The sequence below is a fragment of the Mandrillus leucophaeus genome, unplaced genomic scaffold, assembly GCF_000951045.1.
Source record: "Mandrillus leucophaeus isolate KB7577 unplaced genomic scaffold, Mleu.le_1.0 Scaffold1342, whole genome shotgun sequence".
Lineage (NCBI taxonomy): Eukaryota > Metazoa > Chordata > Mammalia > Primates > Cercopithecidae > Mandrillus > Mandrillus leucophaeus.
In genome coordinates, this window is record NW_012101302.1 from 477,270 (window position 1) to 503,839 (window position 26,570).

Sequence of the window (26,570 nt, forward strand, 5' to 3'; positions counted from 1 at the left end):
ACTTCAGGTCATCAACTGGCCCAGTTCGCTGCCTTTGAACTAGTAAATTATTATTATTATTATTATTATTATTTGTTTTATAGAGGAGGCAACTGAAACTTTAAGCAGTTGGGCCTGCCTAGTTACGCAGCTTCTAAATTGTGGAAAGTCAAACACCTGTTTTCTACTAAAATTCTTGATAGGGTTTGCCTGTGTCCCACCCAAATCTCACCTTGAATTGTAATCCCCACAGGTCAAGGGCCGGGCCAGGTGGAGATAATTGAATCATGGCAGCAGTTTCCCCCATACTGGTCTCATGGTAGTGAATAAGTCTCATGAGTTCTGATGGTTTTATAAATGGGAGTTCCCCAGCACAAGCTCTCCTGCCTGCTGCCATGTAAGACATGACTTTGCTCCTCTTTTGTGTTCCGCTATGATTGTGAGGTCTCCCCAGCCTTCTGGAGTCTATTAAACTGTGAGTCTATTAAACCTCTTTCCTTTATAAATTACCCAGTCTTGGGTGTATGTATTTATTAGCAGTGTGAGAATAGGCTAATACAGTTCTGTATTGAGCCCTCCTTTTCACCCCACTCTAAAACTGATTTGCTTATATTTAAGAAATTTCACAGAGAAGACTGGTAGCAATAGAAATCCTATTTATAATCAAATGCCTAAATTTACTTTTTAAAGAAATTTAAAACACATTTTGGCAATAAAGGCAATAGCAATCTTCATTTTATAAAATATTATGGGGAAATATCCATGTGACCTATTGTGACCCAAACTGAGTAATAGGTGAAAGCAGAAAACCAAACTCCAGTTTGGATTACTAATGGCTTTCTAAACTGACATAAAGGATGCCAAGAAAGATGAGAAGTGTTTCCAGCATTATCAATTATAGATGGCATTTCTAGTTGGGAAGACATGATCCCTACCCTCGAAGAACTTGTTGGTTAAATGATAGGACTAACAGAAAAGAAAACCATAGAAATAAAATTCATACAAACTACACTAAAACAGGTGTAAGAAAGGTACATTGAGTGTGTAACTTTCTGAGTTAATCAGGGAAGTTCTCTTTGATGAGGTCCTGGATGCTGAGATTAATATTAGAGGCTAGTGGCCACAGGACGTCTCAGAAAATAGGTATACTAATTAGGGTTACATAAAAAGAGGTGGCTTCGGATTCCTTGGCCTAGGGAGAAACTCCCCCATGGTAGTCAGCCCAGTTTAACACAGTAATCTTGACCATTTAGGAGAATCTGGAATGCGTATTGATAATTCAGTACTCAGATAATTCTGGGGAAATCTCAGGAAGGCCAGTGAGAGCAATGAGGAACTAACAATGCCAACAAAAATGATTAAAAAAAAAAATTAATTCTGGGATTTATTTCTCCGTATCTTTTCAATGATAGTTTCTTTGTCATATTTACTTACTGGTTGAAGATAGGACAGGACATAGAAGACAATCAAGTTATCCAGGAAATAAAGAAAGGCAGGAATGGACCACTTCATGAAATTGGAGAATTCCTTCCAGGAAGCATATTTCAAATTTGTACTTTGATGATCTTAGAAAGAAATACAGTGTAAATAAATGACTTTGATGAGAATGCCCACGTTTTTAGAGAAATTCCACTGCACTTGATTACTGATACAATTATTTAAAGGGAGCTTCCTAAACGTGCCTCCATAAGAGAATATTAGCTAAAAGTAATCAAAGACAATAGGGAATTTCATTACTATCTCTCTTCAACCCACCAGTTTCATCACTGACAACCAGCAACAACCTTAGGACTACTGGTTATCCTAATTTCCATTAATTTGAGATAACAGAAGTATTACTTAAGGCAACTCAGGATATATATGTGGTTTCACTTACTGCTGTAAGAGCATAAGGCCAAGAGGGAGATCAACAAGTGAGAATAAGTTAAAAAAAACAAAAACAAAAACAAAAAAAACAAAAAAAAAAAACACCAAGCCTTCATACTGGAATTTTTGCCCCCCAGGGCAAATCAGGAAAGGGGGATACTAAATCGAAATTGATATATATGGAACTAGAGAAAGTTAACTTTTAGTAATCCTAGTCAGTTATTATTCCATCTCTAGGTTTCTAAAAACTTAGGCACTGTAGCAGAGAACGTAAAACAAAAAGAAAACAAAGGCAGTTTAAGGCCCTGCAAATCATGAGTTTTATGAGATTAAGAAAAGTAGTCACTAACTAGAAACTGCAAAGTTTGAAACCCTGGGGTATGAAAAGAGATCTTGCTGGGCAAACACTTTAATGCTCTAAAGTTTATGTTTACCTCGTGTGAAGGTAGATAAAAGAGGCAGAGGGAGCGGAGGTGCAATAATTGGGGAACTAAGGTGAAGAATTAATATAAAGAGCATATACATTCCATGAAGACTATATACTTTACATTTGAGAAATGAATTAGTATCCCTATGTGATAGCTCAGAAAACTGGAGCTCAGAGAAAATAATCTGCCCCAGAACAGTCTCTGATGCCACTGCACTATTCTACCTTCCCTGTAGGAAATGGGAACTATTTTGAAATATGATACATCTCAAGTTAGACAGCACATGATTTAGAAAGTCTTTAATTTGAATAAAAACTAACTTACTGCAACAACTATCACAGAACAAGTAACAAGATAGAGTAATAGGAAGGGCATTAGGAAACGTAAGTCGGTGTCCCAGCTCCTCCCCTTCCTATGCAGCTCTGCATAACACTTTCTCTTTGAGCTTGTTTCTCCACCTCTAAAACAAACTTATGTTTGTATCTTAGCTTCCTCATATAAAATTTAATGGACTAAGCTAAATGATATAAAATGTTCCTTTCAGTTCTAACATTTTTTGGTCTTGTGATTTTTAACAAGTATATAGCACCATTTCAAGACTTACCTTTCTTTATAACACAGACTGACACAAGCACACAGAAAACTAGCTTCACCAGTTCTGAGCACACATTCACAGAAGTTGGAAGATAATCATACTTGTTTTCTGAAATGTAACAGAAATGTTTTTTAACTATACATTTTATTCTATATATGTTTATATACAGTATAACTTATAATTGTTTAAAAACTTAAAAGCTGGATTTACTACTGGCTATATTAAGTTTCTTCCAGTTAGTTTTGCTCCTTTGGATTTTTTAATCAATTCACCTAATGTATTGGCTATCCCTATCCCATTTGGCTTTTTATTATCCTTGAATTTGTTAAACATGCCTCTCATGTCTTCATCCAAGTTGCTAATAAATATGTTGAGGAGGCTAGGACTAAGGGCAAAGAATGCTCTGCGGCATGGCATTAGAGACTGCCTACTAAATTGACCATCAGTCAACACCGACTCATCAGTTATAAACTGACCTGCTGAATTATTACTCAGCTCATAATTTTTCTTGTGATTTGTTTGCCTTGCTAAAATTGAGGTACATTCTGTCTATGACATTCCCTTAAGAGTCTTCCAATCTGTTTTATATCATCGTACACACGGAAAACATTAATATTTGTCTGGCACTCTGGGATAAATGGAAGAAGGAAACTATCTGAGGCAAGAGGCAACTGGCCTAGGGCTCTGCTACCTTTAGGGCCGAGAGGAAATACTTGGACACATCCAGACCCACTAATGAGTTGGAAAGCTACGTCCTAAATTGCAAATCAATAGAATTAGGAAGTGAGGTTTGGTTGGCATGACTTCATCTCAACTTTTACCCATCTCTTCTAAATGCTTACAAACAACTTGCTTTACAATTTTGCCAAGGATAAACATAAACTTTATTGGGTACTATTTTCAGGAATGCATTTTCCCCACTTTTGAAAATATTTGCTTGCTTCTCTCAGTCACATTAAACCAAAATTGGCCAAGTGGAGGGGAAAAAAAACCAAGTGGACACTGTCTATCCAGAACACTTTCTTCCTCTCTTCTGTTGTTTCCCTTGACCTTCTCAAACTAATCAGAATCAATTCTTCATTCATCTCTGTTCTTATAGCACTACCTCTAAACCTCTATGGCACTACTTGTCACATTGGAAGTGTGCGGAATGAAATGGAATGGAAGATCCTTACAAGAAATGGACCATGTTTGTCACCCTCATATACCTGGCACTTAGTAGGCACTTAATAAATGTTCACCTGAATTTAAATATCTGCCTGTTCAACTTACCCCATCATTCAAAGCACAGTCAAAACATCTCCTTTTTCTCAGTTAAATGCTAGACTTAACTCACACTGTTATCCTCCAATGATACTTCTCATGATCCATCATGATACACATAAGCCAACATGTGCACATAAGAAGGAGGGACTTTGGATTATAACTTTCAAACCCTTGTCACTGTTCTTTAGCTTGTTCTTGCTTTTCAGTGGTTTTCTTGCAGTTCTTTCATGGCCGATCCCAGACCATATGACAACATGGTATGTGACTTCCCTCCACACATCTCCTGCCCACATTAACATACCTTTCTACATGGCATTCATCCTCACTGGTTTCCCTTCAGCCCCAGAGGAAAGGGCCAAGGCCTGGCTATTCATCTAATCTCCCCTTTAAAACCTTCCCTTCAGGCCAGGTATGGTGGCTCATGCCTGTAATCCCAGCACTTTGGGATGCCAAGGTGGGTGGCTCACTTGAGGTCGGGAGTTTTGAGACCAGCCTAGCCAACATGGTGAAACCACATCTCTACTAAAAATACAAAAAAAATTGCTGAGCATGGCGGCACATGCCTGTAATCTCAGCTACTTGGGAGGCTGAGGCAAGAGAATGCTTGAACTCGGGAGGTGGAGGTTGCAGTGAACCGAGATCACGCCAGTGCACTCCAGACAGAGCGAGACTCCATCTCAAAACAAAACAAACAAATCTTCCCTTCTCCTCAGATACTTGGCTCCATTTCCTTTGGCTTCAGTGTATCCTTTTTTTTGAGATGGAGTCTTGCTCTGTTGCCCAGGCTGGAGTGCGATGGCCTGATCTCAGCTGACTTCAAGCTCCGCCTCCCAGGTTCACGCCATTCTCCTGCCTCAGCCCGGCTAATTTTTTGTATTTTTAGTAGAGACGGGGTTTCACTGTGCTAGCTAGGATGGTCTTGATCTCCTGACCTCATGATTCACATGCCTTGGCCTCCCAAAGTGCTGGGATTATAGGCGTGAGCCACCACGCCCAGCCTAGTGTATCTTTATCTTCCTCTCTACTAACTGGTTTACTGCCCTTGGCCTACGAACATGCTCAAAACTCTCCCATCTGAAAAACAAAATATAAAATACTACACCCTCTAGCTACCATACCTTCTCCATCTCTCCTTGAAACAGTATCAACATTCTTTATGTGCCGTTTACTCACTTTCCATTTAGGTCTGACCTCCAAGTAATCTGATTTCTGAAACTAACTCCTCTCTGAGATTATCAAACATCTTCCCATTCTTAATTCTAAAGGGTATCCTTTAATCTTTAGCTTATCATGATGTCGCAATTCTTTCTCAGTCTTCAAACTCTTTCTTGCCTTTCTATGAGTCATGTGCATTTAGTTACCCCATCTTGCTAACGATTTCTCCTTAATGCTTTTGAGTGTCCTCATGCCACTTAAATGCTGGCATTCCTCGGAATTTGGCCCTCTTTATTTTCTCATTCCCTCTCTCTGTTCCTTAAGTTTTAAATATCAATCTAACATTAATGTCCCCAAATCTATATTCTAGAACATTTAACTTATTGCCCACTATAAAAATCCAAATGAAAACCTACCTCTTATTAATATAATTGGCATTTCTTTCATGTGCATGATATGCCAGATACTGCAGAAAACTGCAGTAAGGACATAGCTCCTGACCTCTTCAACTACAATCTTTTCAAACTCTGCCCAACCTACTCTTCCTCCCAATAGTCTCCATCTCAGCTGAGAACATCATCAATCCACTCAGCATTCAAACCAGAAACCCTGGAGCTATACAATGTTATCTCTTTTAATTTTCATATTTAACACATTCTCCAAATCCTGTCTTTTCTATGTTCTGAATACTCCTTATCTATCTTACTACTTCCAAAACAATGTTAGTCTTCATCACCTATGGCTTTAATTTGCAATAACCCCTTAACTGGCTATTGAGCTTCCTGTCTTTTCCACTGCCATCCAGTTACCACAATAGGCCCTCATTTTACCTTCCTATTTATAATCCTTCAAGTATCCTTTATCCCTCAGACTGGCCTAGAGACTAACGTCCTAGCTCCTTACCATGGAATATGAAGTCCTTAATAATCTGAGACTTACCAACCTCTCTCCAGCCAACCACTCCTTCTCTCTCTTCTGAGTCCTTATATTTCTTTTTTTCTTTTTTTTTTTTTTGAGACAGTTTTGCTCTGTTGCCCAGGCTGGAGTGCAGCGGCATGATCTCGGCTCACTGCAACCTCTGCCTCCCGGGTTCATTCTCCTGCTTGTCTCCCGAGTAGCTGGGATTATAGGCATATGCCAACACACCCAGCTAATTTTTTGTATTTCTAGTAGAGATGGGGTTTCACCATGTTGGCCAACCTGGTCTCAAATTCCTGACCTCAAGTGATCTGCCCGCCTTGGCCTCCCAAAGTGCTGGGATGACAGGCATGAGCCACTGCACCTGGCTGCTGGTCCTTAAACTTTTTGCTTGGTAATTTCAAACTACATATCCTGCTTTTTATGCCTCTGTTCCCTTTTACAGGCTGTTGCCTCTGTTTTGAATACTCTTGTTCACCTTGACTTCTAGTGGATCAACTGTCCCCTAATCAGAGAATTGTTCTCTGATCCATTTGAACTCCACATCGTCCCCTACCAAACAGAATATATAGCTTTATCCTCTAGATAATCTCTGCATCTTCAGGATATATCAATTATTGCAGTTATTATAATGGATTTTCATGATATGTTTACATTTATGTCTCTCCTAATAAACTAAGTCTTGAGGACAAGGTCTATAACTTATGCACGTTGAACCTGCTGCTAATACTTAGACTAGTGCCTGGCAGATAAATGTTAACTGCAGTAGAGACTTAGGTACACATCTGACTCTCCAAGTAGACCATTAAAGGTCATGTCATGATTGTATGTATCCTCACCTCAATAACTAGTAAGAAGTACTCAATACAGTTTTGTGGAATTAAAGTGTTTGCTTAAATCCTTACATAAAAAAAAATTTCTTAAATACATACTTATCAGAGCTTATAATTTATACTGTTGACACAGTATCATTGCCCAATATAATGCTGACACTTTACCATTGATACAGTAATTACAATAGTAAGTACCTCACAAATGCCAAGTGACCAAACAAATATATCCTTCTACTTCAAAATAAGGTGCAATTACACATTTTGCTATAGGTCCAGAAACACCTGCTGATTGAAGCAACAGTCAAATGTTATGACTGGTTCTTCACTAAAGGGTTTGATTTTTGTATTTGACTCACATTTCATCCAGTATCAAACATTTTTTCTTGTTGAGGAATGCAAGGTTAAATAATCAATTTCAAATATGCTTTATCACTCACATGAAGCAAAAGGCATTATTATCTCCACGTTATATATAAGAAAACCAAAGATGAGAGAGATGTGATTAGATGGAAGTGCTCCATACATATACCCAGTCTTAACTTACCTTCATTGGCAGAATACTTCACCAGTAAGATGCGACTTGAGCTTAAAGCAATGAATATGGCACCTAGCAGGAACGTATACATTGTCGACAAGGAGCATATTATAGGATGACTACAGCACTGTTTTTCCATTCCAGTTTTTTAATTGCCTTAAAGAGAAAAACACTTTCTTGAACAACCTTGTTGGCAGACCCTAAACGCAAATACCATCGATGGTGAGAACAGAAAAGGAATTTTTAAAAAATGTTTGGCTATGACTATATCAACACCAAGAAAGCTGAGGCATACAGAAGAAACTATGAGAAAAGGAAAGTGAAAATCTGATAAGAGGAGTACTCTAGAGACCGAAAAGGTAGAACCAGATTAGACGTGCTGACAAAGATAGCAGACGAGCAAATGACACTTTGCAACAGCAGAAAAGAATTCTTCAAAGCAATTTTGGCTTTTATTTTTAAATTTTATTTATGTATTTTGAGACAGAGTCTCGCTCTGTCGCCAAGGCTAGATAGACTGCAACGGCACGGTCGTGGCTCACTGCAACCTCCACCTACAGGGACTCAAGGCGATTCTCCTGCGTCAGCCTCCAGAGTAGCTGGGACTACAGGCGCCCGCCACCACGCCCGGCTCATTTTTGTCTTTTTAGTAGAGACGGGGTTTCACTATGTTGGCCAGGCTGGTCTCGAACTCCTGCCCTCGTAATCCGCCCGCCTCTGCCTCCCAAAGTGCTGGATTACAGGCGTGAGCCACCGCGCCCAGCTTAGCTTTTACTTTTATTAGTAAATAATTTTGCTGTAAGACGAGACTTTCAGAATTGTATTTTCCTCCTCTTTTCCCTCTAAGGAAAAAGCTTATTAGGACAGACTTCATTACAATAACGACCAAAATGGAAATATCTGAAACACTGCTGTAAAGTTTTACTGAACTAGTGTTTGAAATGGAGGAGATCGTAGGAATCAATGAGTCTAAGGCCCTCTGTTAATAGGTTGAGGACACTAAACCCCAGGTTGGGTAAGTAACTTGCCCAAAGCCTCCCAGCGTACCGTAGGAGTAGCGCACAGAGCCTGCGGGGAGGGGGGATAAATGCCAATACTGACAGCCCAAGTGGGCGCACGCGTACAGGAGACCAATAAGACGCCTCCCCAACAGGAGGCAGCCAGGTTTCCTTTCCGTCAGGGAATAACCCTCTAGTCACACATGCGCAGTAGGGCTCTTGTCTGGCTCACCCTCCCCTCAGACGCACGCGCAATTCCTTGCCCGCGGGGCGCGGTTACCTCCCTCAGAAGAGCTTTCAGTGGAAGAACGCACATCCTAGAGTTGAGACAGTAACTGCCCGGCCCCGTAGTAGCAGCAGTAGCCTTTAGGGTCCATACGTGGAGAAGCTATAGTAGATATAGGCGAAAGAGCCTCTGCCTCTAAGCCGCCAATTGCGGAACAAAAACACAATTACGTCGGGACTGGGAAAAAGCGCACCCAACACCCATTGCGCAGCCGCGTTCAGTGTTAGGCTTCCGGAAGGAGGGGAGAAGCCGCTTATCCCGCCCCAACCCGGCCTTTCTCACGTCACGTGCCGGGAGAGTCAGTGTCACGTGAGGCCCAGGTGGCGGCGCAGCTACGGCAAGAGAGTGAGAAGGAAGGGGAAGCCGGAAGGGGCGCGAGTGAAGCAAAGCGAGGAAAGGCAGCTTCCGAGAGGGCGAGGGGTGCGCGTGCGGCCGCTTATCTCCTCAGGTCTCCTCTCGGCTTGGCTGCCCTCCCTCGCGGCTGGGTGACAGCTGGGCCCGGTCGGTCGCGGGCTGCCTGGGGCTCAAGGATCGAGCACCCTGTCTTCGCGCGTGGTGCCTGCCGCCCCGCCCCCTCGTCCCGCCCGTCCCGTCGCGTCGCGTCCCGTCCCCTCGGGTGCTGCCAGCCGGGTGCTGATGTGAGTCGGTGGCAGCGAGGACATTTTCTGACTCCCCGGCCCCTGACCCGGCTGCACTTTCCATCCTGTCGCGGGGCCGGCCGCTACTCCGGCCCCAGGATGCAGAATGTAATTAATACGGTGAAGGGAAAGGCACTGGAAGTGGCTGAGTACCTGACCCCGGTCCTCAAGGTAAGCCAGGCCGGGCTTGCCAGGGGCTGTCTGGCACTTGCTCGAGTCTTCAGGGACCGGTCGCCGCAGGAGTCCCCGCAGGAGTCCCCGCCGGTGTAGGAAGGTGTAGGAAGGCGGTAGGGCTCGGGACCCAGGGAAACGTGCAGCCCTCATCCGTAGTCTTAACTGGCTGTTCGTTAGGGCTTTCTGACCCCTCAGGGGTAAACTTGGAGGGACGCTCTGTGCGTGTTCCTGCCTTCGCCCGTCATAACTCTGCGCGGTCGGGTACGTCGAGTTGGAAGGGTGTTTGGCGGCCGAGTAGATTGAAGATCGTTAAATCCAAAGACTGAAAGTCTTTTAGCCTTTTTAAACAAGGATTTTACTTCTCTTTTTAAAAAATGAATTCAGTGTTTGACATATGTCACTTTTCCTTTAAGTTTCATAGAAAATTCGCTGTAGTGGGTAAGTTGTGACTGGGATCTCAACTCGTTTGGATTTCAGAGGAACGAGGTGAAATTGGCAACATTATCTAATTCAGTAACCTTGAACCCATCTAACGAGCAAAACCTTTTTCCCAAGGTTTTCAGATAGCCGTAACTGATTGTTAGTGATAACAAGGCACGGTTTGATCTTCCTGGCTGTGTAATTTTTTAAAATATGTTGGCAGCAGTACAGCATTTTTAAAGTAAAAAATTGTGACACATTAGCTGTTACAGTAGTGACTGATTTTTTTTTTTTTAATTTTCAAAAGTAAATTTCTACAACTGCCTTCAAGCTTTGCTTTTGTAACTCTTTTGGAGTTAAGTGTTTTGTTGTAACTTCATTTTTGCTTTCTGAAAAGTGAGCAATAATAGTAAATTAATGGGAAGTTCTTGCTTTGTTTTTTTTTTTTTTTCTAGTTGTTTTTAAGCTTTCAATTAGAACGTACCAATCTCAATGTGGGGGTGAAATACCCTAATATGCTAAGAATAGTGGAGAGTTTTGCTTTTCTCCCTTTCCATGACAAAGGAAAATATTTGGTCTGTACTTTCTTAAATACGTTTTTGTAAAACTCCTTTTAAAAGAATAACTTATTGACCAAGTAAGAAATAAACCAGCGATTATAAATGAGAATTTCAACCGTTGCTTTGCTTACATTTGTTTACCGTGAAAGTCATTTTAAGATTATTCAGTCAAACTAAGATTGGAAAATAATTTTCACATTTGAATCAAATGCTTTTACATATTATGGTAACTTTTCAGAATATCATATCTACCTAGGTATACAGTATTTTAATAATACACCATTGTTACAACTTTTTAGTTTCAGGGAGAGAGGAGCAAGAGACTGCCTAAATTAAATATAAAATTTATGATGTAGAATTAGTTTTCAGGAGTCATCTTACTTGCTCACCAAACTGAAAAGGAGCTGTTAGCATGTCAGTATGTATGATCTATGTTTTTAGTAAAAAGGAGACAATTAATGACCGTCTCCTTGATACTCCTGTGCAAACTGTTGGTTTACAGAGAGAATCCTTAGTTTCCTGCTAGATAAAGGAGGGCAAGGAGAAAAAACAAAGTCCTCAGGAAGTAAGTAATAGTCTTTTCCTAGCAAGTAAAAATCAAGAAAAATCATGTTTTGTTTGGAGTATGTGCGTGCAGTAAACACTGAAGTTCTTACAGTCATCGCTAAGGTTCTGCTTAATTGGTAGAGGCCCCAGTCTCATCTACTCCATCCCCTGACTGCTCTTGGTTAAGCTAACCTGATCTCCTCTTTATTATTCCGTTAAGCACGCTCTTGGTTTGGGGTTTTGCATGTGCTCTTCCCTCTATCTGAAACGCGCTTCTCACTTACAGCCTTATGGCATGTTCCTTTCCTTGAGGTTTTCAAGTCATTATTCAGTGAAGTCTTTGTTCTCTTACATTTTATTTTAAATGGCCATCACTCTGCAGCCACCCCACAGATTCCTCTCAGCTTCGTTTTTCTTTATGGCATGTTATTCATTACCATTTGGCTTTTCTTCCTCAACTGGAGTTGAAACTCCTTATGAGGGCAAGAATACATTTGTATTTGTTATTCACACCTAAATATCGCCACTGCCTCAAATAGTGTCCGGTACATAGTAAACATTTGTTGAATGAATAATGTTTATAAATGAGTGTTTTCATTTTTGTAGACTCTACCAGAAAATCTTACGTATAACTTAAAGTTTAGAAAAATTTAGTCAATAGCATTCTTGCTTTAGAGGAGAGAATAGTGTGTCAATATCTTGGTGGAGATGAGAATTAGGGGAAGATGCTAAATGATTTCTAGATTTGGTTTCTAACATTATTCAGTGTAAATAAGACTGGCTGAATTGTAAGATGTCTAAACATCTTTAAGACATTTTTGCTGTGCTTTAAAATAAAGATATTTATTCATTTCACGGAATCTCTGTAAGGCTTTATTTTTATTTAAATCTTAGAATGTTTATACATAGATCTTGGCTGGGCGCGGTGGCTCACGCCTGTAATCCCAGCACTTTGGGAGGCCGAGGCGGGCGGATCACCTTAGGTCAGGAGTTCGAGACCAGCCTGACCAACATGGAGAAACCCCGTCTCTACTAAAACACAAAAATTAGCCAGGCGTGGTCGCGCATGCCTGTGATCCCAGCTACTCGGGATGCTGAGGCAGGAGACTCGCTTGAACCCGGGAGGCAGAGGTTACAATGAGCCAAGATAGCGCCATGGCACTCTAGCCTGGGCAACAGGAGTGAAACTCCGTCTTAAAAAAAAAAAAAAAAAAAAAAAGGAATGTTTTTACATAGAGCTTTATTATAGCTCTGATCCGATAGTATTATAATTATTTTCATGTCTGTTTCCTACATTAGACTTGTATATTCGTGTGGTCATTACCAGTGAGTGAAACAAATAGATAGATATAGATAGATACCAGTGAGGGAGGTAGGTAGGTAGATAGGTTAGATAGATAGATTGTAGATTAGATAGATTGATTTTTTTTGTTTGTTTGTTTGGTTTTTTTTGCATGTGCTCCATTGCCTGGAAGGGCACCAGGCAAATAATTGCCCCAAAAATATATTTAATTGATAGTGAAACATAATGTTTTTCTTTGCTTTTTTTTTTTTAGGAATCAAAGTTTAAGGAAACAGGTGTAATTACCCCAGAAGAGGTGAGTGCTGAAGATAATACTGAAGCCCTTTTATTTTACAATTATATTAAACTAGGTGGCTTTTCTGCTTCATAAGAAAATATCTTGAACTTTAATTTTGATTTGAGTAAAATTAGGTTTTATGACTGTTTGTGATTTATGGGAATTTCTACTTCCCATACAGGAAAAGATGTAACTTCCCTGTCAGTTTGCCACTTCTCGTATTTCTCTGTAGTTCCTTTTTATTTAGAAATGAGGGTGAAAGAAGGGATCGAAACGAGTCCTATATCACTTATCCTTCATTTGTATTGGTGTTATATTGAGCTGTGCAGTAAGTTCTGTAGTGTTTGTGGTGTCTTGGTTCTGTCTACATCAAATGTGAGTTTTCATGCTTTTCATTGGAAAACTTTGCTCACTACTTAGATATTGTTTATCTTAAGAGTTCTTTTTTGTTTAGTTTATTTTGTTGTCCCTGGAGAAATAAATACTGGGCTAAAAACCTTTTCAGGCTCCAATTTTATGAATAGTTATGGTTTTATCAGATTTATGTTACTCTTAATAAAAGACTGTTTAAGCTTTTTATTTTATTTTATTTTATTTTATTTTTACTGTCAATGAAAACACCACTTATTGGCAATAGAACTTTATTCACTGTTTTGAAACAAACTTTTTAAACCTCATTATATGATGAGGCTGCTGCTGTTAAGGTCCAGGGTGTCCAGCTAGAGAATTAACTGATCTTTCAGTTTTCAGTTGTAATGGAATCTGTCCAAATCCTTGTGAGTTTTAAGAATGGTTTGGCCAGGCGCAGTGGCTCACTTCTGTAATCCTAGCACTTTGGGAGGCCGAGGCAGGCGGGTCACGAGGTCAGGAGATCCAGACAATTCTGACTAACGCTGTGAAACCCTGTCTACTAAAAATACAAAAAAATGAACTGGGCGTGGTGGCGGGCACCTGTAGGCCCAGCTACTCGGGAGGCTGAGGCAGGAGAATGGCTTGAACCTGGGAGGCGGAGCTTGCAGTGAGCCGAGATCGCGCCACTGCAGTCCAGCCTGGACGACAGAGCAAGCCTCCGTCTCAGAAAAAAAAAAAAAGAATGGTTTGCCTAACTGATCTTTTATCTCAAATTGTCTTTTATTTTAGGTGAAGACACATGGTAGTATGGAAAGAATCTAGGACACCTGCCTTCTAGACCTATATCTGTAATTTCTCCTAGTGAGGAAATCAGTTATGCTATACGTGCCGAGGCTTCATGTTTCTTCATCTATAAAATAACGGTTGTGGGCTAGACCTTCTGTAAAGATCCTATTCTGCCTTAGGTTTTATACCTCAAATGCCAAATAAAACTAAGTTTTGATTTTAAGGATATCATTAACATTCTTGCCAAGCAGGTGTAATTTGACCATGGCTCTTTATCTGAAATCAAGAGCGGAGATGAAAGTATGCTGTTCTTGCTCTCTTTGGTTTTATTTCCTCTGTGAAGATGACTAATTGTTGAATAGATAGTTGCAGTTAGAGATGCAAGTCCGTGGTCATTGGATAGAATTAAGCAGTTTCAAAACAGGAATTCATGCTAGAATAAATAACTGTTACACTTAATTACAACATCAATCAATTTATGAACTTTCCTCCCTCTAAAAAAATCCAAGGCCAAATTAGCCCAGCTGGGTGCCCAGCACATAATGCAGCGTTGGGATAGAGCACAGTTACAGGATTGAGCTAGAGTAGAATGAGTCTGGAGAAGGAAATGGGAAGGCATCATTTGCTTTGTGTAAATATTATATACTGAGTTGATTTGTTCATTTGTTTCCTTTTACTGTTTCTGGGTTTCTGCCAGACATCAGCTGTCTTTTTATTTTCATTCAGACGTGAGACAGTATTGTGCTTAAAAAGAGGAGCAGCTAGTATCTGATACTGTATTGTCAAAAAAAAAAAAAAAAAGGAAACACTAATGTTGGATGTGTATGATTTGATTAAGTAGAATACTATTAATTGAGGTTAGCTTGAGGAGTGGAATTGCTCACCAAGATGTAAACATTGATTCTTGTTGGAGTTAGTCACTATTATATACTGATAAAGATCACAAGAGAACATTTTTAGTCTCTAAGAGAAAGCTACTGCAAGCAATATTGATCATTTAGAAATTTGAATCTTATAGTATTTGAACACATGAAGCAAGTAATGGTGGCCATTGCTAATGAGGGCAGATGTACACGTGTTTATTATCAGTGCAAGTGTGGTTTTTTGTTGTTGTTGTTGTTTCATTTTTCTTGCCTTCTAGTGTTCTTGTTTTTAAATAGAAGCTGCTATAGGGACTATGAGACAAAATATTTGTCTTGTTACCTCAAGTCAATACAATGAAAGAATTTTTAATTATTTATTTTGCTTTCATTTTGTTAAATTACTACTTTTAATGGTAATAAATTAGTTCCTGATAACCACAGAGCTAAATGTAGCATCTGGTTGCAATGACCTCAAAGTGCTCAAAACTTGGGGAAGAGACTATTGTTTTTATTTTGGTTTTTGTCTTTACTTAAGCTGTTTACTTAAGCTGTTTAATAAGGTTATTTGAAGTAAAAGAACCGAAACAAAGTCAGGAATCCAGTTGCTGTATCTTGTTAATGTTTCATCTTAAAAGAGGTTACTCTTAGAATTATTTGATAGAATTTTATGCTCAAAATAGAGTATTTTATATAGACATACTTTCTCAGAAAAGTATTAGAGATTAAATATTTTGTAATTTTTTGCTGTATAATAAACCCATGAACGATACAAGATTTTAAGCTAGAGCTTTTGCGAAATAGAAGTAATTTGGCAAGTATACGCGTGTCACGCGCATCCGTGTGAAGAGACCACCAAACAGGCTTTGTGTGAGCAACAAGGCTGTTTGTTTCACGTGGGTGCAGGTGGGCTGAGTCCGAAAAGAGAGCAAAGGGTGCTGGGATTATCAAGAGTTCTTATAGATTTTTGGGATAGGCTGTGGAGTTAGGAGCAATGTTTTTTGCCGGCTAGGGGTGGATCTCACAAAGTACTTTCTCAAGGGTGGGGAGAATTACAAAGAACCTTCTTAAGGGTGGGGAAGATTACAAAGAAGCTTCTTAAGGGTGGGGGAGATTACAAAGTACATTGATCAGTTAGGGTGGGGAAGAAACAAATCACAATGGTGGAATGTCATCAGTTAAGGCTATTTTCACTTTTGTGGATCTTCAGTTGCTTCAGGCCATCTGGATGTACACATTCTGGTCACAGGAGATATGATGGCTTAGCCTGGGCTCCGAGGCCTGACAATGCGCATTCTGCTTGAGTTGGAACACTGCAGTTACGCTTAACAGACTATGAGCAGGATTTCTGTTAGCCAGTAAGATCAGCTCATGTTCGAGTAAACTGATAATTCTCAAATGGTTAAAGTTTATCTCCCTGAATCTGGTTTTTATTTCTGAAGAAAAACAAAAACTTGTACAATATTTCAGCCCGCTTAGAAAGCCTAAGATTTGTTAGAGGATTCAATTTGTTAATTTTGTAGGTGTTTTCAGAGTGAGACCAAAAAGCTTCTAATTTTTTCCCATTGTTTTGGCACTGCATTTCTCTTTTAGGAGTGCAAAAACACTTTCAAAATTACTTAAATTTTTAAAAATAATAAAAGAGGAAGAAGTGTGCCCTGTGATATAATAAAGTAGATTTACATCATAGACTTATATCTATTTAGTAATTTTTTTGGATTTTTATTGTATTTTTAATCTTTGACAAGAATGTGTCTACATTTTTGTATCCTTAAAATGGATTCTGACAATTTAAATCTGATAGCCTTACCTTTATCAATTTCATGATACTGCTTTTGGCATTACTTAATCCAATGATAAAAGCTGAATTTTTAAAAAAGAGCACTTGATGTTTTTTCTTCCAACATTAATTTGAATTTTTTTATGGACGTTAGAAAATGTTGCAGTTTAGTCATAATCAAAAATAAATCTTGAGGCTAGTAGAGCAGCTTTGGTGCTGTTTATATTTTAATTGCTTACTGGATTTCAATGTTACCTAGGGCCATCAGTTTGGTGTTTTGCCACCTTGCACATTAAGTGATGTTTGATTTTTCTTTTTTCTTTTTTTCATATTACTTCTAAATCCTGAATAGTTTGTGGCAGCTGGAGACCACTTAGTCCACCACTGTCCAACCTGGCAATGGTAAGTAATATTGAATAAAGAATAGAAAATTAGTAAAAGGCATGGCTTCAGAATTATAGCAATTTGCAAAACAGGTTGATGGATGAAAATTAGAATGACCAGTTTAACTTACTCCCCGCAGACTTTTCTGTTAAACAGTGCCCCCAGTGATACTCAAAATAAAATAGAGGAAGAACAAGTGGGTGTTGTACCCACGTTATTTTGCTATGTTAGCACAATAGGTGGACTTATTTGAGAAAAATGCATTTACTTCTTTACTATTATTTCTTTTCTTTATAGTATTTAGGTCTGACCTTCTGGTTTGTTGAATAATAGTTTAATAAAATTTGATCGGGTTTTTGGCGGGGCACAGTGGCTCATGCCTGAAATCCCAGCACTTTGGGAGGCTGAGGCGAGCAGATCACGAGGTCAGAAGATGGAGACCATCCTGGCTAGCATAGTGAAACCCCATCTCTACTAAAAATACAAAAAATTAGCCGGGTGTGGTGGCGGGTGCCTGTGGTCCCAGCTACTTGGGAGGCTGAGGCAGGAGAATGGCATGAACCCAGGAGGCAGAGCTTGCAGTGAGCCGAGATGGTGCCACTGCACTCCAGCCTGGGTGACAGAGTGAGGCTCAGTCTCAAAAAAAAAAAAAAAAAAAAAAAAATTTGGACAGGCTTTTTTTCAAATTAACAAAATTTATTGAACATTTTTGTGGCATTAATAAATGCAGAGATTTTGCAGTTTTATTTTCTTTAAAATATAAGACATAAACATTTTCCATTAGGTTCAAAAGTATGCTCCATCTTTAGGAAACTAGCTAAAGCTAAAAGAAAGGTTTATGATACCAATTAAGGCCTTCACTGTAAGTCTGCTTTTAAGAGGCTTTAAGTTTTTGTTTTTTTAATAGCTTTTATTTTAATTACTAAAGTACTTTTAGCAATTTAGCAGTTTTCACAATCTATATTTTAAAATATTCTGAATAATCACAATGTTTTATTACTTTCAAGTACCCATGATAAAGATTCCCTGTTGGTAGCTGAAATATTGGCAGAACTATTATTTAAACTAGAATTGCTTGGAATTATCACCTTGTTTGGATGTAGGTGCTTCAACTTGTTATATCTTTTTTTTTCTTAAAATTTTTTTTCAATTGTAGTTGAAAAGTATAGTTTTGACTGGAGATAGGAGTTCTATAATTAACAAGTTTCCAATTGATAATGTTTTTCTTAATATCTAAAGACCTTGAAATGCTCTTTCATCTGTGGCCTGTTATTCTCCTGCATTTTAGTACTTACCATGTAGCTGAAACAGTTGTCACTGCTTTTTTCAATTACTCTTTATTTTGTAGGGCATTATTTATGTACCAAAAGACTAAAGTTTCAAGTTTGTTTTCTGTTCCATATTTAAAATTAAATTCATGTCATGGAAGCTCTCTGATTTAATGAAGGTTTTTCTTTTTTCTATATTCCAGGTATTCTGTTAAAACTATATTTAGCTAGGTTCTGGTCTATAATTTATGTGTATTTCAAGTCAAATAGGGACATGATGTTTACAATAATATTCACTTTGTGAAAATAAGTGATTTAGGATTTTTTTCAATATGATAAGCATTGAGATTTCTTTGTTCTACCAGCTTAATTGTTTAAGTAGTGTAGATATTTGATTTATAGCATTGTTGTAGGGGCTTGTATATATGGACAGGATCTCTTTTTTAGCAGGTACTAGTAGTTTTATTCCATTTTATGAATTACAATGATTTTACTGTAACTTAGAACTCAATTATACCCCACTTTAGTGTCCACACTTTTGGCTAAATTGCTGGGCCAAAGGAAAAATTCATTTTAAATCAGTGCTAGAGACAGGTTATACCTTCATGCTTTTACCTTCATGTGCACAAGTGCTATTATGACCTTATTTTAACTCTTCCCTTAGAACTTCAGGTGTTGCCATGACATTGTTGAATTTGACACTTGGGACTAGTCAAAAGAAGCCTAGAAGACTGTCAAATAATTTTAGGGCTTTTCCTGACTTTACCTTGTGCCCAGATCAATGGTTTGAACTTTAGACTGAAGCTTGAAAAGACAGCAGAACTCCAAATTTATGCTCATATGTTTGTGACAGACACCACATACCATTCCACCTCTCACCATTTTCAGATGACCCACAAATTCTTAAGAAGAGGTGCCAGAGCAGCTCAGAAATGTAGATAGTTGGCTCTGACCCACAGAGGGAGCAGTGTTTAAAAGTAGGAGCCCTGAAGTCACTTGGCTTTGATCCTTGCTCTCCCACCTAGTTTTGTGATCATAGGCAACTTGATCTGTTTAATCTTTAGTTTACTTAACTATAAAATGGGATATTTATATTTTCTACTGTTTAGAGTTATGAAGACTAATTGAAAATAACATGTTGGAGACTTAAATTCTATACTTAATAAGCACTCAATGAAAGGGTTTTTTGTTTTCAAGAATTATTAATATTGTCATTTTATGATTCAAAGCATCTTTTGTCTCTTAGTTCTGATTTTAATACAGTGATAGGAACAGGGATTTTGCCACCCACCTACATTGTTACATAATGTCTTGCAGCTTTTTTTTCTGCCTTGTTCTCAAGATGAGCAGCAGTACTTTAGGATTAAAAATGTGAGAGATTATACAATGGGCTACAACTTACTGAGGAGCAGCATATTTCACTTAGATTATTGTTGCGCTTTTTTCCATACCCTGACATACATACTTACTTAATGGAATCCTTCCCAAATCAATTTTAAACCAATTTTCTGAGAAGTATGGATTATGTCATTTTGAGATTTATATGTGATACTTTCTGCTCTATATTTGCCTATTAAAATATATTTTGTATTTTGGTGCTTTTCACTGTTTTTAAAGGGCTACAGGGGAAGAATTGAAAGTGAAGGCATACCTACCAGCAGGCAAACAATTTCTGGTAACCAAAAATGGTAAGAATTATGTTGCATATATTAATAAATTTTGCACAGAGGTATATTAAAATGAAGCTCTGGGTTTTTCTGTTGCTTGAAAATTTTTTCCTTGGTTTTATCTCCTCTTTCTGTTATTTCTTTCTGCCAAAAACATATAGTTGTCAAGATATAAAGGAAGAGGACCCTAAGGAAAGTTAGACTTCTAAGTGGATTTTTTTGAAGTTGGCTTCATAATAATCTTTCTAGGTATTTGATTTTAATCTTCTTTAGACTGCAATTTTGTATGGAAAATGTAATTCATACTACCTATGATAGCTAAAAGCACAGAGCTGAAGATGTTATTACCCGTTGTGTCATAGAAGGGCACAAAAATATTTTGAAACAGGTAGTGGTTTTTTTATTTTTGGTTTTTTTGAGACAGTCTCGCTGTGTTGCCCAGGCTAGAGTGCAGTGGCGCGATTTCGGCTCACGGGTTCAAGCGATTCTCCTGCCTCAGGCTCCCAAGTAGTTGGGATTACAGGCCTGCCACCACGCCCTGCTAATTTTTGTATTTTTAGTAGAGACAGGGTTTCGCCATGTTGGTCAGGCTGGCCTCGAACTCCTGACCTCAGGTGACTTGTCCGCCTTGGCCTCCCAAAGTGCTGGGATTACAGGCGTGAGCCACCGTGCCTGGTGGAAACAGGTAATGTTCTGTTTATGAAGTTAAATTTAAAAACAACATCAAAAGGTTGTTAATAGTTCCTAACTAATCACAGAACAGTACATTGATTTCTGTTCCAATTTACTCATTATAGGAAAGGGAAAATAATGTGTACAAAACAGTTTTTTCTTTTCAACAGTATATTTCTTTTTACAAAGGCTGATAATTTATATCCTGATTGTTTAAAAAAAATCAGGAGATTAAAAAGCAATTTGTTGACCTTATACCATAATGCTTTTACCGTATAATTACCCAATCTTAGGCTTGTGAATAATAATGCCTGTTAATTGACACATTTACTGTATGAACAACTTACCAGTGTAGTATAAAGAAGTAAAAATCAGAAGGTTGGTGAATTTTAAACTGTTTTATCCATTGTAAATAACTGGAACTTAAATATGAATTATAAAATTTATATTGAAAGTTACTTTAGCTTTGAAAACAAGAGGTCACCTTTACCACCACTGAATATGACAGCTGGTAGCTCCATGTTCTGAGAGTAAAGCCATTAAAATAAGGTATTATTATTCATTAGACTGACATTGAACTTCAGCCTGCTGTTCTTCACAGACCATCATGGTAAAGGAATGCATAGAACATTCCCAATAGAGACTTTCTGCTTGTCTTCTGACAAAGCTATTTAGGAAAAGGTAAATGTAGCCAAATAATTTTGTGTCTGTGGGCTGGATGTAACTCTTAATCACCTTTAAAAGTGAAACATAATATTCACTTAGTATTTTGGTGGTATAAACACCCTATTTTATGGACTAAGCTCTTCTTTCTAATGGGTTTATGGTTAGCAGATTATGTGCTAGTAAGTGTATTTACCATTTTTTTATAGTGCCGTGCTATAAGCGGTGCAAACAGATGGAATATTCAGATGAATTGGAAGCTATCATTGAAGAAGATGATGGTGATGGCGGATGGGTAGATACATATCACAACACAGGTAAGAGGAGAATAGAATGACATACATTTAGTTTAAACTCTTTCACAATCTTTTATAATAGCCTAGATTTAAAAAAGAGGATACATAAGGCATAGTTTTGTCCCAGTAGACTTACATGAAAAAAGCAGGAGGACAAATATTAAAAAAGAAGCCTTTAGAGTATGCCAAATTTATTTATTTTTGTTGTTGTTGTTCAGACAGAGTCTCGCTCTGTCGCCAGACTGGAGTGCAAGCAGTGTGATCTTTGCTCACTGCAGCCTCCACCTACCAGGTTCAAGCGATTCTCCTGCCTCACCCTCCCGAGTAGCTGGGACTACCGGTGCGCACCCCCATGCCCAGCTAATTTTTGCATTTTTAGTAGAGATGGGGTTTCACTTTGTTGGCCATGATGGTCTCCATTTCTTGACCTCGTAATCTGGCTGCCTTGGCCTCCCAGAGTGCTGGGATTACAGGCATGAGCCACTGCGCCTGGCCAGAGTATGCCAAATTTCTATAATACCTGCTACTTCCATTGCAACTTGAAAATACTCAATATTATTTTCTTAGTTCCTAGATAGAGGGGGAAAAAAGTCCATCAGAGATGCTGAATATGCATACTACTTTGCTTTACTGTCTCTTGCTTACATGTCATTGTCATTCCACTGCTGGATTATGTGGTCCTCTATGACAGGAACTATACTGTATTCACATTTACCCAGAGAACTGACATCTATTAAGTATTTAATAATTGTTAAATAACAACTAAAAGAAATTTTTAGTGCTGTAAGCTCCATGAAAGTAAAGATTTGTTGTTGAATTCTCCGTATCTATCACAGTGTATGATATAGAAGTTGTTCAGTAAATATTTGTTAAATGAGTTGAATGCAAGGTTTTTATAAGTGTTTCCATGATTTATTTGAAACCCTGAATATACTTTTTTATTCTAAGTCCTAAAACACTGTTTCGCCACTATATTTATATAACTATGTAAATGCATATTAAGTGCTGCTGAAGCTAACTACCATTTATTACTTGTTTTGATGAAGGAAATGTACTCTAAGTTTAAATCCATGATACTAAAAACAAATTTTTCTCCCTTTGAGTCCTAGAGATTAGGAGGTATATCCTTAGTAGTAGTAATAAAACAGGGTTTCTCAAATTGGCACTGCTCTTTGGAATGGAAAATGTGCTCTAAGTTTAAGTCCTTGATACTAAATACAAGTTTTTCTCCCTTTGAGTCCTAGAGATTAGGAGCTATATCCTTAGTAGTAATAGAACAGGGTTTCTCAACCTTGGCAGTGTTTTTTGGAATGGATAATTATTTCCTGTGCATTGTAGAATGCTTAGCAGTATCTCTGGCCTGTACCCACTAGATACCAGTAGCATCCCCCAGTTTTAACAACCAAAAATGCCTCCAGACATTGCTGAATGTTTCATGGGGGAAAAAATTGCTGCCTTCAGTTGAGACTCAGTAGACAGAGGGCTAAGTATCTGCCCAAGTAAAAGTTTCTTCTTAGGTCAATTTCTCCTCTACTCTTAATAAAGGATGTTGCCTCTTTCCTTACGGAGATATAGGCAAAGATTTAGGACTTGGATTCCTTAATCTGAAATTTATTGGCTTACTAGTGAGTTGAGTGCTATATCAAAGCCTAAAGGAAATAACAGATTGAAAAACTTTTGAAAGTAATTTCAGAAATCATCCTTCTTTTCCCCCCACTGACTAGTGAAAGTCTATTAACTCTTCTGCTTTGGTTTTTCCATGCCTGGAAGATGTTGGCAACACATCAGTAGGAAATTCTCTGTTGACTGACTGGAACCATTGATTGTGCGTTGTCTTTAATGTCAGGTTAGTGACTTACGAGGCCAGATACTGGTTCCTTATTCAACTCAGAGTCCCTTGCTTTATCCTTGCTTTTCCTGGGCTTTTTCTTGTATAAGCTTGTGTATTATTCGTGGTTCTCTAGAGAAACAGAACCCATAGGATGTGTACAGAGTAGGTTTTGCTTTCTGTGGTTTCAGTTACTTGTAGTCAACCATGGTCCAAAAATATTAAGTGCAAAATTCCAGAAATAAACAATTCATGGGTTTTAATTTTTGCCCTCACTGTTGGAGTAGCGTGATAAAATCCGTTCTGCCCAAGAGGTGAATCATCCCATTGTCTAGTGTATCCCTGCTGTGTATGCTACTCAGCCATTAGTCACTTAATAGCCAACTCTGTTATCAGGTCAACCGTCATGTACAGCGTAGGTAGGGTTTGGTACTATCTGTGGTTTCAGACACCCTCTGGGGGTCTTGGAATGTCCCCCACAGATAAGTGAGGACTATTGCATAGGTATAGGTATAGATATAGGTAGATAGGTTTTTTTGTTTGTTTGTTTGTTTGTTTGTTTTAGAGGAATTGGCTCGTGTGATTATGTGGGCTGGCAAGTCTGAATTCTGCAGGGCACACCGGCAGACTGGAGATTCAGGGAGTGTTGATATTGCAGCTTTAGTCCTAAGGCGTTCTGGAGGCTGAATATCTTCTTCTGGAGGACCTCAGTCTTTTTCTTAAAAGGCCTTCAACTGATTGGATGATATCTCCCTATCTTGTAGAGGGTAATCTGCTTTATCCAGTCTACTTATTTAAATGTTGATCACATCTCAAAAATACCTAAACAGCTACATCTGGAATGGTGTTTGACCAAACATCTGGGTGCCATAACCTAGCCAAGTTGACATAAAATTATCGTAACCCTTGAGAGAATTACTCTCATTCGTCATTTGAGCTTTCTTTTTCTTTGTCAACTATATCCTACTTTTAGAAGTGTTTTAATGGCATACTACTACATTATTATATTTTGGCAAATTAAAGAGATTGATTTTCTTTAAAATCAATCTGAATTGACTTTAAAAACAGTCAATTCAGTATGTTAAAATTTGGGTTTTACTGTTACGAAATAATCATACCTATTATATAGTAATTTCTAGAAAAACTGAAGTAAAAGCTTTGTGCTAGACCTATGGATTTTGACCTATTTTATTTGTGAAAGTGAGTTATTCATTCTTTTGTTTAGGCATGTTGAACAGACATCTCAAATTTTAGAAGATTAGCAAAGGAGCTAAGCACATTCTGTACTCAGGGTTTTTCTTTAGTAAGTTTAGATGCTATTGTCTTACAGTACTTCTTGTTAAACTATTTTGTTAACATTGACAGGTACTTTGAAGTAGAAATGTTATCTAGCTGACTAGTGGTGCTGCCACCTGCTTAATGCTTTCTTTGAGACAAGTAGATTTTGAGGTATTTGCCCAGCAGAGTACAAGAGAATTGAACCAAAAGTTAGCTTGTATGGATTTTAATCCCAATTTCATCATTTAACTGGGTATAACACTCAAGCAGGTCATCTCTCCAGTGACTTCATTTCTTCATACAAATACATTATTACTGTAACTTCCTTATAGGATAGTCATTGTAAGGATTAAATAAGATGTGGAAACAGTAGAAAGCCCCATATAAATGTGATATGATATTACTACCTTTGGATATCCTACATTTATGAAGCAAATAACAAACAGATTGAGTACCCCTAATCCAAAAATCCAAATGAAATGTTCCAAAATCCAAAACTTTTTGAGCACTGATATGATTTTCAAATAAAATGCGCGTTAGAGCATTCTGAAGTTTTGTATTAGGGATACTTGACCAGTAAGTATTTATGCAAATATTCCAAAATCTAAAAAAACTGGAAATACCTCTGGTCCCAAGCATTTCAGATAAGGGATAATCAGCCTATATTAAGATAACTAATAGCTTTGAGAAAATTTTGATGCAAGTTTAATTAAAATGTACATACGAGTCCTGTAGTTTCTTAAACTCTTCTCTTTCCTTTTTTTTTTTTTTTTGCCCCCCTAAGATGGAGTTTCGCTCTTGTCTCCTAGGCTGGATTGCAGTGGTGCAATTTCAGCTCACTGCAACCTCCGCCTCCCGGGTCCAAGCACTTCTCCTGCCTCAGCCTCCAAGTAGCAGGGACTACAGGCACACGCCACCATGCCGAGCTAACTTTTGTATTTTTAGTAGAAACAAGGTTCGAAACCAGGCTGGTCTCGAACTCCTGACCTCAGATGATCTTCCCGCTTCGGCTTCCGAAAGCATTGGGATTACAGGCATGATCCATCGCACCTGGTCAAACTGTTCTGTTTCTGAGAAAGTGTGATAGAGATTCTAACAAGGAAAGTAAGGAATAATAAGTGAAGAATGGCAGGATAATTCATGGTAAAATATTAATGAGTTTTTCAAAATTTGAGGAGGTGTCATTGTGACTATTCTTATTAGAGTTCATTTGTAAAGATACTACTATTATTTGCCTCCTTTTTTCAGAGAAATTGTGAGAATTTTCAGCATTTTTATAGTACTTTAATAAGTAAATAGGGTGTTTGCAGTTTAATTTTAATTATTCTTTTCTGCTGAATTTTACATAGGTATTACAGGAATAACCGAAGCAGTTAAAGAGATCACACTGGAAAACAAGGTACTGCTTAATTATATTTTTAAATTTAATGACTAGTTATTTGCCTATCTATCTATCTATCTCTATGCACACATATATAATCACCATATCTGTCTTATAAAAACCCTGGTTATTTATTATCAAGCTCTTTTAAATTCCAGCTTTCTTCCCCATTCATTTTTTTGTTTCAGCACGCCAAAACGCTACTGCTGCCTAATGCATCTCTTATTTTCCTTAATTTGCAGTATGGTTAAGTAAAACAGCTTTTAGATTGTAGCTTGTGCAAACTACTAATTTTCACTGACTGGAGTGACTTCTAGGCTAGTTTAAAAGAGATGACTTTTGTTTTAAAATGTATTTAGTACCAAATGTCATGTAAGTAGAGAATTTTGGGGTGGAATTAACTACTTGCTTACTAGTAGATGCTAAGGATATATTAACATTTAAATTTTATAGGTTAAATAGTGCCATAAGCAATTTAATCATTCTCTGTATTTTCTTCAACTACTGGTAATTTGGGGTTTATTTGTTTGAATATTTGAAAGCAAACTTTAGCTTGCATCATTCAAATTTGTAACATTT

The 26,570-nt window shown here is 38.1% G+C and overlaps 2 protein-coding genes across 2 annotated transcripts in view; one reads left to right on the forward strand and one right to left on the reverse strand.

Annotated features, from left to right (window-relative positions):
* The window catches only part of SLC35A5 (solute carrier family 35, member A5), a 22,694-nt gene extending 13,578 nt beyond the window's left edge, over positions 1-9,116 (reverse strand). Inside the window, exons 1-4 of the mRNA XM_011973114.1 lie at positions 8,854-9,116; positions 7,585-7,731; positions 2,878-2,976; positions 1,414-1,544 (exon numbers count right to left, since the gene is read on the reverse strand). Of these exons, the coding sequence (XP_011828504.1) occupies positions 1,414-1,544; positions 2,878-2,976; positions 7,585-7,714 (360 nt within the window). The 5' untranslated portion in view covers positions 7,715-7,731; positions 8,854-9,116. The remainder of the gene's footprint in view (positions 1-1,413; positions 1,545-2,877; positions 2,977-7,584; positions 7,732-8,853) is intronic.
* Positions 9,117-9,166: 50 nt separating this feature from the next.
* ATG3 (autophagy related 3) overlaps positions 9,167-26,570 on the forward strand; it is a 28,326-nt gene continuing 10,922 nt past the window's right edge. Inside the window, exons 1-6 of the mRNA XM_011973113.1 lie at positions 9,167-9,668; positions 12,754-12,795; positions 16,907-16,956; positions 19,824-19,894; positions 21,418-21,525; positions 25,960-26,009. Of these exons, the coding sequence (XP_011828503.1) occupies positions 9,597-9,668; positions 12,754-12,795; positions 16,907-16,956; positions 19,824-19,894; positions 21,418-21,525; positions 25,960-26,009 (393 nt within the window). The 5' untranslated portion in view covers positions 9,167-9,596. The remainder of the gene's footprint in view (positions 9,669-12,753; positions 12,796-16,906; positions 16,957-19,823; positions 19,895-21,417; positions 21,526-25,959; positions 26,010-26,570) is intronic.